Source organism: Maylandia zebra, linkage group LG12 (genome assembly GCF_041146795.1).
Source record: "Maylandia zebra isolate NMK-2024a linkage group LG12, Mzebra_GT3a, whole genome shotgun sequence".
Lineage (NCBI taxonomy): Eukaryota > Metazoa > Chordata > Actinopteri > Cichliformes > Cichlidae > Maylandia > Maylandia zebra.
Genome location: NC_135178.1, coordinates 15,024,055 through 15,040,729, shown reverse-complemented (window position 1 = coordinate 15,040,729; position 16,675 = coordinate 15,024,055). Strand labels below are relative to the sequence as shown.

The 16,675-nt window shown below is 43.9% G+C and overlaps 1 protein-coding gene across 3 annotated transcripts in view; it reads right to left on the bottom strand.

Annotated features, from left to right (window-relative positions):
- The window catches only part of LOC101479501 (tetratricopeptide repeat protein 28), a 192,123-nt gene that overhangs the window by 56,724 nt on the left and 118,724 nt on the right, over nt 1–16,675 (bottom strand). For all 3 annotated transcript variants that reach the window (XM_012917361.4, XM_004544255.4, XM_004544257.4), the window contains one exon: nt 16,002–16,132. In XM_012917361.4, coding sequence (XP_012772815.1) covers nt 16,002–16,132 — 131 coding nt within the window. The remainder of the gene's footprint in view (nt 1–16,001; nt 16,133–16,675) is intronic.

Sequence of the window (16,675 nt, the reverse complement as noted above, 5' to 3'; positions counted from 1 at the left end):
CCCAGGCAAAGTCCAGACCTCAAACTGGCAGAAATGCTGCAGTTGGACTGTAAGAGAGCTGTACATAAATGAATGGCCACAAAACTCAATGAGCTGAAGCAACACTGTAAAGAAGTGTGAGCCAAAATTCCTCCACAATGATGTGAGAGGCTGATAAGGTCATACAGAAAAGGATCACTTCAACTTTTTGCTGCTAAAGGTGGTTCGAGAAGCTATTAAATCATGTGGTGTACTTTCACAGGACTGTAGAGAGTCTTGTTATGTTTTTCACATAACTATATAAACATTTGGGGTATTTCTGGGTATTTTTTTAGGTATTGGACGTATTATTTTCATGAAAAAAAAAAAGATCTGACTTTTGTTTTCTTGCTTGTTATGCCCTGGAGAAGGTGAACTCAAATGTAAATTTTAAGCTGATTAGATTACATCACTAATGCATCACTAATGAACATTGGAGTCCGTCTTGGGGAACAATGTGCAGTGGTACATGATGCCAGCTGCTCCTCTCCAAAAGCAGCTAAACATGCAGTTTCAGTCCTCTGTACAAACAAGGAATGCCACATAATAATAAAATCAAATGCTCCCATCAAGAAAATCTCTCACCTCTCGTGTGCAAGTTAAATTGCTAGCTAAATCGTGCTTAATGCTGACTCTTGTCATCATGCTTTGCAGTATTAGGAAAATAAATCAGCAAAGACATGCAGCTGAGTGAGTGAAAAGGCCTTGTTCTACCTCCAGCCAGGCACACAAACCATTTAAATCTCTTCCTCCCTCTGTGCTTTTATTCCCCAAATGTAATTACAAGCCTGGTGGTGGTGGCTACTGTGGCCTAGGCAGTCTGCAGAACACGGCATCAACACCAGCACTTTGCGGCTATCCCTCCAAAGCACTTTCGCACCTCACTGCTCCATAGAAAGTGGCTCCTCCGAGCGACACCAGACTAACCCCATGCTTTCAGCACCACTGGGTGCTTTGCTTCAGCCGCAGGTGGACAGAACTGGTCTTCCTGATAAAGACTAAAAGGAGGATTTCAGCACTGGGCTGTATTACACATTCATAAAAAACATTACCCACATATGCACACAAATACACGTAGACTCAAAACCACGCATGTGCACACTACCTCCCACTGTGACAGAGATTTAAGACAATGAGGATGGTAAGCTCCCTTAGTGCAACATGATGGAAACCAAATCCCAGAAACATTCCATTCTCCGTCCCATTTGAGATGTGTGCACCTCCTGGGGTGACGCTGTTCCTGTTTTAAATGTGTGCGACTCCGCGAGTGAAGGCAGAACAATCAAAACCAAATTGCCTAATTAGTTTTCTTGAGTTGGAAAATTCCCCAAGATGAGCATTACTGACGGCATTCATTTGCAGGTAATGCGGACAACTAAGAACAAGGCTGACTACAAAAAAACAAAAAAAAACACAATGGCAGATGAGAGATCAGCGGCATTCCAGGTTTAGCACTGGGATGTGGTGCAGAGGACACAGGAAGGGACATTCCAGAAATAATCGCCGCTTTTAAAGGCATGTTTTGTTGGTGACGCTGGGCTACCTGCCAGTGGTGCCTTCAGCTGTGAGCACGTGCCATGGGACTCTGATTGACAGAGAGGGTAAATAGTTGCTAGCGGGGGCCCTGATTGTATCTTTCGCCTGTGGCAGAACAGGAGCCAGAGTAGAAGGGTGATTGGCTTTTGTTACAGCCCTTCAGCCACGAATTAGGCTGGCATCTCAGCCAAGCATCGCACACACACACACAAGTAACCCCCCCCTCTTGTAAATAAATAAACAAAATAATAGAAAAAAGCACATCTATTTCTTCTTCTTTAGCACAGGCGTTCTTAGAAAAATAAAAGAAATCACATCACATTTTGGTGAAAAACACACTGAAGGAATTTAAGGGAAAATCGGGTGCTCGGGGAATAAGGAGGCAGAGCTAGAAAGAGAGAGAGCAGAGAGGCGAATATGTTTACCAAACACTCTGCAGGGACTGGGTTGGAATTTGAAGGCCTGATTTTTTTCTGGAATGCCTCTTGTGTTCAGGTCACGCAATGTAAGAAGGGGGATTCGCCAACGTAGGAGGAAGACTCCACTAAACTCCCTAAGCACGAGTCGATTTCTACTTCCATCAGTCATGGGCAGGAATGATTGGGGGGGGGGCACACGCCAGTGTGGCTTGAAACAAAGTGGATTTTTGTCCACGTTCGATTGCCCACTTCACACTGGAGTGACGGAGCAATCACAGGCCACTTCTGCACTGCCATTTAGCAACAGGATGGAGGCTTCACAGCCATAACATATGCCTTACTGCTGCTTAATAAAGGCAAGTTCCCTGCTTTAGAAGACGAGAAGAAGAGAGCCACAAGGGGACGGAAATGAAAAAGGAGGGGTGGAAAGGAGGATGGAGTTAGAGCTACAGCTGAGCCAACACCAACAACTATTACATGACTCATCTCACATCTGCAGCAACAAATGGCCAAATGAAGGTGGACTGTACTCAGTCTTACACCAGCCTACTGAGCAATATATCCAATAGACACACAGGAGAATAAATAAGACTAGATTCTTTAAGTAACACTTCCTGTGTGTTGTATTGCTGTGTAACCTTTGAATTTTCTTACTGTATAAGATCTTGGCATAATGACACACCAGCCGGCACATACATTTTTTTTGTGCAGTGTCCACAGTTCTGACACTACATCAGCACACACAGTCTATATACAATATATGGCATCCAATAAACAAGTGAAGTACACACTAGAGACAAGCCCATAGAAAGCTTATCATCTCTGGGAACATGGGATTCCTGCACAGTCCGGGTTACAACCATAAAGTGATTTCTCTTGTGCATCTCATCTGAGCTCCAGGCATACATGTGCAAACACACAAACTGCACACACATACAAAGACAACACTGAAAAAGGTCCCTTTTGTCTGCTCAACACTGATGAAAAGCTACCCACTGCGAACTTCAATCACATTCGAAAATGAGTTGGAGACATGCTGTAACCCCGACAGCGTCATTAAGCCTGTCAGTCAGTCCCGCAGAGTGAAGGGAGGGTGGGGAAAACAGCCAACGGCCTTCTTCAGTGTGGTGTGTAGCCCCGAACGAGACCCGGAGGTACCAAGAGCCCCTCCTGTGCTGGATCTATGTCTGGCACTGGCATAATGAAGCTATATGATTATGGATTCTTCATTGTATGTCCATAAACCCCCAAATGCCAAACACCCAGACAAAGAAATCATGCATATTTTTAATGGTGTTCATGGTAAATGATAATACACACTATCATGAGAAATGATAGCTAAACCCCATCAAATACATGTTCCCACGCATTAGAGCCCATGTGGTGCACACACACAAACACACACACAAACACGCAGTCAGAGAAACACACACTGCATAGAGCAAGATAAGCCTCCGTGTGCTGTCAGAGGCTAGTGTGTGATTGGCCTCCGCGGAGCTACTGCTTCTCTCATCATTAACTCTTCAGAGGATCACGCAACTCTAATCACGCTAAGCCTCTCCGAATGGCGATGAAGTCAAAAACGTGCCCGTGCACATATTCACAAACACCCAGCTCACACATATGCATGCGGGCAAATGCTTTCACCGCAATCACAAAACATAGCGCACACAAACAGCTGTGTGCAGTCTGTAAAAGCAAGTCTGGTATCAAAAACAATATGAACCAATTATGGCCAATTTGCAGGAGAAATATCAAAAACTAAAATTCCCTTTTCCAGTCAAGGATGTAATTTCCTCCGAGTATGGGAACAATATGTGCACCTCACTGTTCAACGGCCTGTTTTTGTTACTCAGTTTTTACATTTTGCATTTAATTAAATAGGTAAATTACTACTACTTTAAGTTGTGTTAGCTCATTAATAATGCAGGACGGTTAAACAGTACTTTATTTACTATGAAATCAAAACTTACTGCTCTGTCCACCGTAATTAAATCTCAGGATAAATGGTCCATCAGTGTACTTGTGTGCGTCTGCATGTCTGATGAGAGCCAATCCAACCTGAGATGGACACACCTGGTCAGAAGCAAAAGCCAGCTAACTCTACCGACAGCACCAGCAATAGCAACTTAGTTCTGAGTAAGGAAGCAATAAAATGAACCAGACGACTGTTTACCTCTGAGACTTCTACTGAATATGCTACACTTAAGGCTGCACATTCAAGAGATTTTTCCAAAACTGATGTGTAGCCAGCTAATTCCTGACTTGACTGTTATTTAGAGACCAAACCACGTGTGCTGCAAGGTCAAGTATAAGCAGAACCCAGAGGGCTTCATCCCCTCCTAAGATGGAGTACTTTCATTTCACGCACTTGGGGCATCGTATTTTCTCTCCATTTTATTGCTCTCTCTGATGGCTTTCCACAAAGACACAATCCACCTCCTCATACAGAAACCGGGGCTCCCGTCCAAGAAAGCCTCTGGAAGGTCTGGATACCGTGCCACAAGGACAAGAACGCTGACACTGCTGTAAGTCGGGACAAAAGCTAAAGATAAGAGTGGTGAGAGACAAAGCGACAAAGAGAACAAATCTCAGCGTATAGGAGTTGTGCGGAAGCTTGCGCCAAACCAAACTGAGGAGCTATAATCCCCCGTCTTTGGCGTGATGTCAGGGAGTCATGCAAAAAGACCATTTCCTCACTGTGCAAATATGCCACCTCCTACATCCCTGTGTGTGCAGCAGCTATATATAATGTAAACATCAAATGCTTGTAGCTGCACTGACCTCTCTGACTCCCACGGGAGACCTCTTGTTCACGTGTAGCACAGAAACCATTTGGAAAACACACATGGACTTGTCCAAAACTCTGAATTTCACCTTATCTCTAAGGACAAACTCATCCTTTTTACAGATGGCTGAATAGCGACGTCCTATTTTTGGCTTTACTCTTTAAATACAGGAGAAAAGGAAAACACAGAGGGGAGGGAGCATTTCTTTCCAACGCAACCTGTTTCAGTGAAAGAAGAAAGGGAAACTTTTTACAGCCACAGGATTAAAACATGGATAATATTGTAAAGTTCCTCCTTGTGCTACCAAAACAGGTCTGACCCATAACGGTGCTGACACAGGACCTCTTGCTGTATCCTATAGTGTCACCAGTGGATCCTTTGAGTTGTGGGGTGGGGCTTCAGAGGTTCTGGTGTGTTTCAGCACAGCCAGAGGATGATGCTCATTCACATTGTTGTCTTGGCAGTTTGGAGGCTGGGTCAGTGTGTCAGGGTCTTTGTGTTGTTCATCAAACCATTCCAGAGCAGCTTGAGCATCATAGTCTCACTGGGAGAGGCCACTGCCTTCAGGAACTGCCATAGAGGAGTGGTGGTGGTGGTGGGGGGGGTTGTAGAGTGTTTAGGTGATTGATACATGTCAAAGTATTGTTCGGATGAGTTTCCAAGCAGAATATTGCCTTTTAACAAAATCCCCTGTTCAACTTACTTGTCAGTGGCCTTATAGATTATTTGAGATTTATAACAGTAAAATGAAATATAGAAACTCGTGTATTTATTTCATGCCATGAGGGTTCTGTCAACTTTTTGGCTGATGACAGCAGGCACTTGGTTATATTTATAAATGGCCAATCATTTTCACAGTCGCACTGACTAATCAAGGGCTAGTAATCGCTCCAGTGGGTTTAGCTGGGCCACTGCCCAGAAGAGATTGTTGGTCTACACCACTGACTGTGCCTAACCTCGAGCCTCTACCGCTAATGACCAATTAGCATGTATCCTTTTCTGCATATTGACGCAAGGCAAATGGTATCAGCTCAGAATGCCTGTTAAAGGGGCTGAAAACAAGCACCGCCAACAGAATCGTATGCATCAAATGTCCGCTCCAGAGGACATCTTCTAAATGCAAACGTGCACAGATCTGTTGATCTGCCAGTGTGTAGGTAGAGGGTGGCTGTGGAGGGAGTTTCCTTGGATTTGTAGCTCTCCCTTGTCACAACAATGTCTTTTTACCCCAGGGCTGCTGACATGATTCATGAGCCAGACTTGATGTGGTGTTGGTGTGCAGGCCAGATAAAACTAATATAGGTTTCTGTGCTGGAGTGTGCTTTACAAGTTACTGTAGCTAAGCAGCCATTTCACACTGCTGAGCTAGAAATAGGTCTTACTGTAGCTAAATCAACCCAGCCCACCCATCACCAACCTTCAATGCAGACGGTATTACACAGCGCACACATAATTTTACACACACGTTCAATAAAGACACACACACACACACATATTCCTGCTCTGCTTCTCTCCTTTTCCCCCTTTCCTCACTCTCTGTGTTTCTTTATTCCTTTCATAGCTACTTTCAGTGGACCTCCACCTGTCCTTTTGCCCCCACCCTTTTCCAAGTACCTCTCTTTCCTTTGCTCCTTCTCCTTCATTAAAATGGACTTCCTAAAGCCTCCATTCGTCTTGCTGACAGCTCCACTATCGATTGGGCCGGAGAAAGGGATGCAGTTCCAGAGCTTTAAATGGCTCTCTGGCCAGCCTGGATGAGGGCTGGGCTGGACTAGGGCCGGAGGGAAGGAGGAGGAGGGAGTGCCAGGTTTAAGTGGGAGGTCTGTCCAGAATCTAGAGCGTGACACATTTCTGGTCACCGGTGAAGAACACTAAGATTGACCCGATGGCATTTATCCGAATTTACATGAGAATGACTCACCGAATGTGTAATAAGGATTACACCGATGTGACGAGATAATGAATTAATCCCTGACTAAAAGACAACACATTATCCAGGCTGCCTGGACCACTTGAAATCTCCCCAGAAAGCAAGCACTACAGTGGGAGTATTCAAAATATTGGTAAGGAGAGCTAGGAGTTTTTCTGTTGGGTACTCCAGCATCCAATTTATTTCAATCAAAGCCATGTAGATTAATGGTGCACTGGCTGGCACCTTTAATCAGGCTTCATCCCTTATTGTTACACATTTTCTAAGGGAAGATGAGTTGGCACCTTCCATCTTCATCCCTCTTGCCGTGCGACATCAAATCTCTCTGCACAGATTAATGAGCGGACATTTGATTTTCCCAATGATTAAAATTTCTACGGCGTACTCAGCGTCCTGAGGCGCAGCGGAAACTGCAAGGAGCACGATGGATTGTCTCCGGAGTGTCTGACGATCGCTATCTGCGTATGTCAGTGATGATCATAAAGTGCATCACAACAGCATGTCAGGAAACACTGCTTATTTGTTATTTAATCACTCGCCACTGATTGGAGCAGCAAGGGATGAAAAGATAGACAAGGTTTGTTGTTTAAGACAAATTGCTCAACTTCCCAATTCTGTGAAGTTCAATCCACACAAGGAACTATAGAGTTTAAGTCTTGTTAGAGTAGCATTAGAGACAGGGATTGTGATGCTTCTGCATTGATTCTTTAACCAGTAAATCAAAGAGACCATGCAACATCCAGATTTGCTGTCAATTTAAAAAAGCCAAGCCCATGATAGCAAATAATCCTGCAACACTGCACTGTCTCTGCTCTTTCTAAAGGCAATGCTCACAGAGAATATAGCGATATGGTGTGTGATTCTATAAAAGCAGACATAGAGAAGGAAAGAAAATTACACGAAGATGGGGGGAAATGGAAGAGAAGAAACGAAAAGAAGTGGAGGTGATGTGGAAGGGTAGAGGAAAGGAGAAATGGAGCACGGGGCACTGAGGAAGGAAAGAGGGAGGAGGCGGCAGGGAGCACTAGTCGATATAACGGCAGTCATTCATCTCTCTGACAGCCTTCCAAATGCTCCACTGGGGGAGACACAACACTGCGTCACCTCGAATGCAGCAAATGCACAGTACAAATACACACGCCTGCATACGTGTGCATACATACACATGGTGATGATGCCTGGACTCTGGTGTGCATGAAAGTCCATGTTCTGGGTCAGTAGTGTGTTAGGGGACAAATCAGTACACACACCATAATACTGGAACAGTATAAAGGTGGAAACCATCATTCCCCCCCCCCCCCCCCCAATCTTATATTGTGCTTCATGTTTGTTTGCACACTGAAAAGCTCCAAGACTAACATGCACATGAACAGGACATGACACACTTACATCACACTAGAATATGGGAGCACAGATGTGTGCTGAAAATAAAGCACACACACACGCAATCCTTGTACCTCGGCTCTGGTCACGGCCCATTGGCTGATGCCTGCCGTCCATCTCTCATGATTCATGGCTAAGTGAGCGGCTGCAGAGCAGTTCTAAACCAGTGGGCCGAGGAGAGCCTGTGTGTCATTAAGGCAAAGCGAGCTGGACATGCTGCACTACAGCCAGCTCTGTGCCTCAGCACAGCACAGCAGGAGGTGAGGAAGCAAATACTTCTGTGCAAGGTAGTATTGCTCATAGTGGTTTTAATATCAACAGTTGAGTGCCCTCACAAAGCCACCTTTCCCTGTGAAGCGTGCACTGTAAGAAACAGGTGTGTTGTCTTTTATTTAGTTAGACAGCAATCTCTTCCTGCCCCCACCCAGCATTTCTGCTAAATTAACCCCTCTAATCATCCCCAAATCCTTTTTAATCAACAAAGCAGTGAAGGTTACAGAAAAAAGACAAGGGTGCCAAGCTGCCCCCCTCCCCTTCCATCCTCTATTAGCGTGGGCCCCAAGACGAGTGGTGGAGGCACACGTCCATACACTAATGACTCCTTAATGATCCCCTCCTCTGCTGGAGTGCTGACAAACACTGACAAACCCAGACCCTGACAAGAGGAACACCCACACTTAGTCCTCTGCCTCACCCCTTATTTAGAGGCTCATCTCTCAGCCCTCAGCCTCATTATACCAGCTAGGGTCCAGCAGGATCCATACAGCCCCAAACAAGCAGCAAGATAAACACCCATGACGAAACAGTCCGTGTCACTTTCAGCGTGAGGGGCAAATTCCTTGCAGCAGATGGCGTGAAAGGGAAGGAGAGCTTAGATGAACAAAGCCAGAATTAAAAGGAGAATGGTGGTGGAAGATGAAGTAGTAGTGTGGGGGCCTATGGAAAAAAAGGACAAAAAAAACCATTGTTTGTATCCTTCTCTGATTGTGATTTCCATTTCAGTTTGGGGTTGGGGGAGTCAGCAGTGGAGACTCTTTTTAACATCACACAAAACATAATTATCGAGTGCACCACTGCCAGCCCGCCTCAGTTTCTCCTAAATACTCACAGCCCAAATTAGGGGTTACCTCCTTCTAGTTAAACCTACTATTTAAGATGAAAACGTCACAGACAAACAGAAGAGGCGGCAAACAGGAGTATTGAGAGGAAAGACCTAGTTTAACAGCTTTGTTTCACAATGACAGAGAGAGCCTTTGTTAAATATGGTTACTGGCAGGCCTTGGAAAAAGCCAGGTGTGGAAACTGGGACAAAACAAAAGTTGGAAACGACACAGACACAGCTACAAAGACTAGCAAGTTAGCTTATGTTTTATCTGTTCTGCATATATCTGACAGCTTAAATTCTGCTTAAGGTTATTTCCAAAAAGCAGTGAGCTAAAGAAAAACACTAACTTCACGCTAGCCAATGACCTCACTGGTTTGGACTGCAGCTCCTGTTCCCATTCGTGGATGACAGAGCATTTATTCTTTGAGCCTTTACCCCGCCTCTGCTGTCTTTTCTGTTTTGTTTGCTCTTTTCCAGTTCTTCATCATTTCAGATTCATAACGATGAGCTATTATTGCCACACTGGTCAGCCGAAAGCAGGGATCTAACAGGATGCCTGACTTTTCTGCTGAACTGTGCCATAAAGAGCCACAACAGAGATTTTCCACTGTTATTAGAAGATGAAAAGAGATCCTAGGCCTGGCGTCTTTACTGACATTACAGAATCCAGGTACTGTACTGCCTCTTGAGTTATAGACAAGCCTCATATGGGATCCCTGTTTTCTGTCTGTCGCTGCTCCTTCATCACAGACAGGAAACTGTGCACCATGTTGCAGAGAACAGTAGCTACTGTGGCACAGCTTTGATTTATGTCTACTACTGTCAGTTGTGTTATTAGTACCACTATTAGCACACATACGCGATGAGGTATATGTTACCTTGTCACAAACGTTAAGCCATATAACCTCTTTACGTGATTACGAGTTTACCCATGTTCATAACAACTTATTGAATTTTTGCATGCGGTAGCTATAACTTCTGTTTGTTAGACTACTCATCAGAGTTATAGAACCATGGTAACAATGCTACTGCAGCATTCTCCAAAAAAGATATTTTATTTCAAGGCAAAAATAAAAGTGAACAAGTATAACTGTAATGAAAATGATGAGTTATTAATTCCTCATTGTACAAAGAACCAATAAGGCTAAGAATAGTAACCATTAAAGTCCACTTTTAGCTCCCCCCTGTACCATATCTGGCTACATTTGATTTTTTGAGTTGTTTGACTTCTCCTAATGATATCACCACATGCTCAGATGTCAGTAATTAACTTAATGAGTGCAATCTTACTATAATCTGTATCCATAACGACTTAAGAATGCAATGTTTTGGATATAACCCTTGTACTCTGATTAGCTTGGGCGAGCATCCCACTATGGGAACCTTTCTGTGAGCCCTAATTAGCAGCTCAAATACACCAGCCATGACTGACTGGCACTTGTGACACCAATGCAGGAAAAGTTGGGATTCCCCTACTATATATTAAGCTGACTAACAGTCAGTTCCTTGTTTCTATAGCAAAGACACTGGCTATTAGATTTTCACTACCTAACTATCCATAAGTTTTATTTATATAGCATTCATTTGAAATCTTTCTACGGGGAAAATACTGATTCCTGGATTATCTCCAGTTACACTTGATAGAGGAGGGTCCTCATCCTAAAAAGAGCCTGCATTAAGGCTTGGGTGCACTGGGGTCAGTGACCCAATCCTTAAGTGGACATCTTACTTAAAAACACTAGAGGACAGGCCCAGCATGCAGCTATGCATGTTGTTTGAGAGAAACTCCCTTTAAGTGTGTGGACAAGGTTGTCAGGTCCCTGGTGGAATGTTCACACAGGCCATCAGGACACTAAAGACTTCCTCTACAATACACTGTTTTTTATTTAGTAGAAATAATTCTGTATAGACACAAGTTATCCCATGTGTGGTTTTGACAAAAGAAACAAAACAAAATCCACAGTGCACAGACTGGACACTGACGACTATGTGAACAACAGTGAGAAAGAGGAAAGGGCAGCGAGCTGCATGTGTAAACACAAGCTTATGCTTTCTGTGAAAAATGCAGGATTAGGCTGCATGCTGACCTTGATTTTCCTGAGCGTGTATGTTTGATACACAGAAAGTACATGAATCTCCGCTATGTGCTGAGCTGTTGCCTTAGCCTTCTCAAAAAAGGTCCTGCAAAAATGACAGCAAACGTCCCACAGAGCACTGAAAATGACAGGTTTTGATTCTTAGCACCAGCCCAAAAACACATACCAATTACTTTTATAAAGCATCCTAGTTAATGACGCTCTGTTATTGATACTTAGAGGTAGAGTAAGTAGTTGTTACAGGGTATTTAACAGGAAAAAATAATATTCTATTCATAAATAAGCATTGAAAAGTGTGTAATTATATCTGCCAACAAATTGATGCTTTCTCAAAAATTTAGAACTAATACATTAAAAATACATAGCAGTGGTGGAACCGCAGTGTTGCCCAGCAAACTTGTATTCGTGGACTGAGATGGAAATTGCTGTTTTACCTAATCGGGTTTTATGTATGTAGCTATAGACCAGCCATACAGAGAGAACACCTTATGAGTTACTTTGAATTTAAAAATCACAAAAAGCACTGTCAGGCATTTGTACTTGTATATTTTCATGATCGTTTCTCATGATGTCGTTCTCTTGCACTTCTTCATCTGCCTCCTCCACCACTGCTCTCTCTCATCCCTAATTACCACCTCATCTTCCTCATCTTCACCTCAGCCTCATCTCCTGAATTGAAGTTTATTTATTTCCAATATTGCCGCAATTACTTATTGTCAGCAGACTAGACCAGTGACCCTCCCATCTCCAAACAGCTGACAACTCGCTGGCTAAACAACAACAATAACTGGTTATAAGCAAACAGCATACCAGCTAACATCAGGTCTGAGTGTCCTAAAAATCACACATTTTCACATCGTATGAGAGTTTATACACTAAACTCATGATTTAGTCATAACTAACTAATGGCTTATGGACACTATCAGGCCTTGCTAGAAAGCTTATGCAGCTTGTGAAAGTCACTATTTTCCCAGGCCAGCAGCACTGATACCTGCTGAAAGGCTTCCCTAATACCTTTAGCACAGATGCTGATAGGTTTCCGTGATGAAGAAGAAGAGGTTTCTGAGTAGAGTTGTGTTAGTCTAATATATAGGAGGAGTCATTCCTGACATACAGTGGGGCAAAAAAGTATTTAGTCAGCCACCGATTGTGCAAGTTCCCCCACTTAAAATGATGACAGAGGTCAGTAATTTGCACCAGAGGTACACTTCAACTGTGAGAGACAGAATGTGAAAAAAAAATCCATGAATTCACATGGTAGGATTTGTAAAGAATTTATTCGTAAATCAGGGTGGAAAATAAGTATTTGGTCACCTCAAACAAGGAAAATCTCTGGCTCTCACAGACCTGTAACGTCTTCTGTAAGAAGCTTTTCTGTCCCCCACTCGTTACCTGTATGAATGGCACCTGTTTGAACTCATCATCTGTATAAAAGACACCTGTCCACAGCCTCAAACAGTCAGACTCCAAACTCCGCCATGGCCAAGACCAAAGAGCTTTCGAAGGACACCAGGAAAAGTATTGTAGACCTGCACCAGACTGGGAAGAGTGAATCTACAATAGGCAAGCAGCTTGGTGTGAAAAAATCAACTGTGGGAGCAATCATCAGAAAATGGAAGACATACAAGACCACTGATAATCTCCCTCGATCTGGGGCTCCACGCAAGATCTCATCCCGTGGGGTCAAAATGATCATGAGAACGGTGAGCAAAGATCCCAGAACCACACGGGGGGACCTGGTGAATGACCTGCAGAGAGCTGGGACCAAAGTAACAAAGGTCACCATGAGTAACACACTACAACGGCAGGGAATCAAATCCCGCAGTGCCAGACGTGTTCCGCTGCTGAAGCCAGTGCATGTCCAGGCCCGTCTGAAGTTTGCCAGAGAGCACATGGATGATACAGCAGAGGATTGGGAGAATGTCATGTGGTCAGATGAAACCAAAGTAGAACTTTTTGGTATAAACTCAACTCGTCGTGTTTGGAGGAAGACGAATACCATACCTACTGTGAAGCATGGGGGTGGAAACATCATGCTATGAGGCTGTTTTTCTGCCAAGGGGACAGGACGACTGATCCGTGTTAAGGACAGAATGAATGGAGCCATGTATCGTGAGATTTTGAGCCAAAACCTCCTTCCATCAGTGAGAACTTTGAAGATGAAACGAGGCTGGGTCTTCCAACATGACAATGATCCAAAACACACCGCCCGGGCAACAAAGGAGTGGCTCCGTAAGAAGCATTTGAAAGTCCTGGAGTGGCCTAGCCAGTCTCCAGACCTCAACCCCATAGAAAATCTGTGGCGGGAGTTGAAAGTCCGTGTTGCTCGGCGACAGCCCCAAAACATCACTGCTCTCGAGAAGATCTGCATGGAGGAATGGGCCAAGATACCAGCTACTGTGTGTGCAAACCTGGTAAAGACCTATAGTAAACGTTTGACCTCTGTTATTGCCAACAAAGGTTATGTTACAAAGTATTGAGTTGTATTTTTGTTATTGACCAAATACTTATTTTCCACCCTGATTTACGAATAAATTCTTTACAAATCCTACCATGTGGATTCATGGATTTTTTTTTTCACATTCTGTCTCTCACAGTTGACGTGTACCTCTGGTGCAAATTACTGACCTCTGTCATCATTTTAAGTGGGGGAACTTGCACAATCAGTGGCTGACTAAATACTTTTTTGCCCCACTGTAGCTATCACTAATGCCAACTAATCAGGGCCGGTATAATCGGATTTGGGCTTCTGATGTCACCCAGGACCAGTTCCCATGGTGAGACAGAAAACAAATACTATGGAAAAGAAAAACCTCCAGGAGCTGCAATGACCTGAATTTGATTTTGAATATAAGAGTGCTATCAAACGTAGGAAAAAGAAGATATAAACACATGCATGTCCATATTAGATCCAAGCATTTTAGCTTCATGATTAAAACCTTAGGCTTAACGCAATCAAAACCCACATCCAACATTAACTCAGTTCCATTGTCCGCAACATTTTTTTTCCTAAATGAACCATTTTACCAGATGATTTCATTATTGTCTCCAGGAAATTTACTAAACAATTCAAGTTGTTACAAGTCACCAATGGCACAAATTCCCAATGTTCCCTGAGAATCTATGCATCATCTCCTGCTTGAGGGCCTTCATAACACCCTTAGACTGCAGGCCAGACACTGGAAATCCAGGCAGCAACAACATCCTTCCTCGGGCCTCTAGGAAGTGACCTCAGCTTCAGAAAGGCCAGATAAAAAAATCCACATCAGGAACAAAAACACCAGGCTGACTGTAATGAGCTCTCCACTCGGCTCCAGTGTGTTCTGAGGGAGACCAGGTGGTGTGACACACATATGACTCTGATTAAGGGGCCTTTAGATGAACAAGAGGACAAGGGGGGCAAGTAGGGCTGGCTGTGCAGGGGGCAATCGAGACCTTGCGCATATGAGGCAACGATTAATGCTGTTCAATGACCTCCAATAGACCCAAAGATGTTCCTGCAGACATGAGTGGTCAGTTTCCCACTTGTGTTTCACATATAGAAGCACTGTTTCTGCACTGTTTTCTTTTAAGAAGCGACAGTGAAGTGACAGCACAGGCCTTAGTGGCAGATAGTCTGATATACTTCTCTGCAGTCTTTAGATGTCACTACAAACTCTGGCCAGAAGAACTATCTCATGTCTATATCTCATATAATCAAAACATTTCTTTTTAGCAGAACAGTCAAATAGCTGAGAGCAGTCAACGCCTTACATGTGTTGCCTGTATCCCTCACTAACATCAAATAACAGAGAGGTTTCACTCTGGCGTCTGTAGGCTTATAATCTGACTTGTGCTCTGCACATGTCCTCAGAATGTGAGAGTGAAAGATGTCAAGGGCACCTCTGGCCTCATTTTCAACAGTTAGTTTCATCCTGGCGCATTGTGCCACGTCTGGCTGGACCGTTTAAATGTCTCCCGATATCAGGCAGCATAAACAAGCAGGCCTGCCTGTTGGGAAGGATAAGGAATGAAGGGGAAACAGAGGCCATTCTTCTGCATGTGCGACAGGAATTGTGTTGGAACAAGCACCTGTCAACCCCCACCAATGACCGCAGAGAGAGGGAGAGAGAAGCAGATGACAGAGCAAGGAGAGAAAGAGGGCACCAATTGAAAGAAAAGTGGATCAGTCTGTCCAACTTTTTTCCTCCCTCTCCTTCATGTTCTTCTCTCCTTCCAACTCCTCCTTTCTCTCGCTGCCTCAAACAACTTAATCTCTCTAAATTACATTCCAAAGCAGGCATATGCTCCAAAGTCCCAGACTTACTGCTTCACAAACCAGATACACATCTACATAATATCTGCATAAATACTTTGCATTGATAATAAGGAGAAACAGCTGCCAAGGCTATCCTACTGCCCTTTATTACAACTTCCTCATTCTTCGTCCTCCGCCATCACCTTCACTTGTTCTCTACATTAACTTGACGCCAGTTTTTTCTTTTTTTTAAATAGACAAAGCGGAGCAGCATCTCTGTGACCTTCAGCCTCCACCTTCAAGTACCCTCTAAAAGACAGAGCTGAAGAATGCTTGGCACAGCACAATTTCACAACTACAACATGATAAGAGACTCAGGGAGAGAGAAAAAGGGAAAGAATGGTAGTAACATCAATTTATCGCCCTCTGAGATGACAGCTATTCCGCTCTATCCGTTTCAAGACTGCTGCAATTTGTGCGTTTCTTACCTCTCTGTCCTTTAACTTCATGGCCAGAACCAGCTGGTTGCGATGGTTGGTCAGCGCTTCACGGTAGTTCCCCTTGGAGAAGAATGCCGAGCCCAGATTCCCGTGAGCACGGCATTCCCCTGTTTGGTCACCTGAAGAGGGAAAACCACAAGGGATGAGAATGAAATTTCAAGAGTTAACAAATAAAATTTACAGTATAGCTCAGAGGATTGCAAACCAGTCGGTGATTATTTCACATCATTCCACTGTCACTGTCAAACAGGGACGTGATGAACCACATCTATGCCACTGACATGCCATTACACCCTTAAAAGGGAAAGTGCCGTTATAACCCGTTATAAGTTCTCCACAGTAGAGTGCCTTTTCTGACAGCTGGTAGTGTTGATCTCAATGCTCCAGAGGGTGAAAGGGGAAAGCCTTATTATTTCTTCCTGACAGAGAGGCCCCACAGACAGGGCCAAAGTAAAGCACAAGTCTCTGTGCTCTACCTGAGAACCACAGCTCCTTATCTGCAGCTGTGCTGCCCAGTCATGTGTCAAACTGTGTGGGGGTAAAAAGAGTGGAGCCAGTCTGTGCTACTCCCTGTTTTCATTTTTTCTATCTTCCCTTCAGAAGTTTTTTCCCTTTCCTTTCCTGTCTTTCTCACCTTTTCATATATTAATCCCAAACGGGCA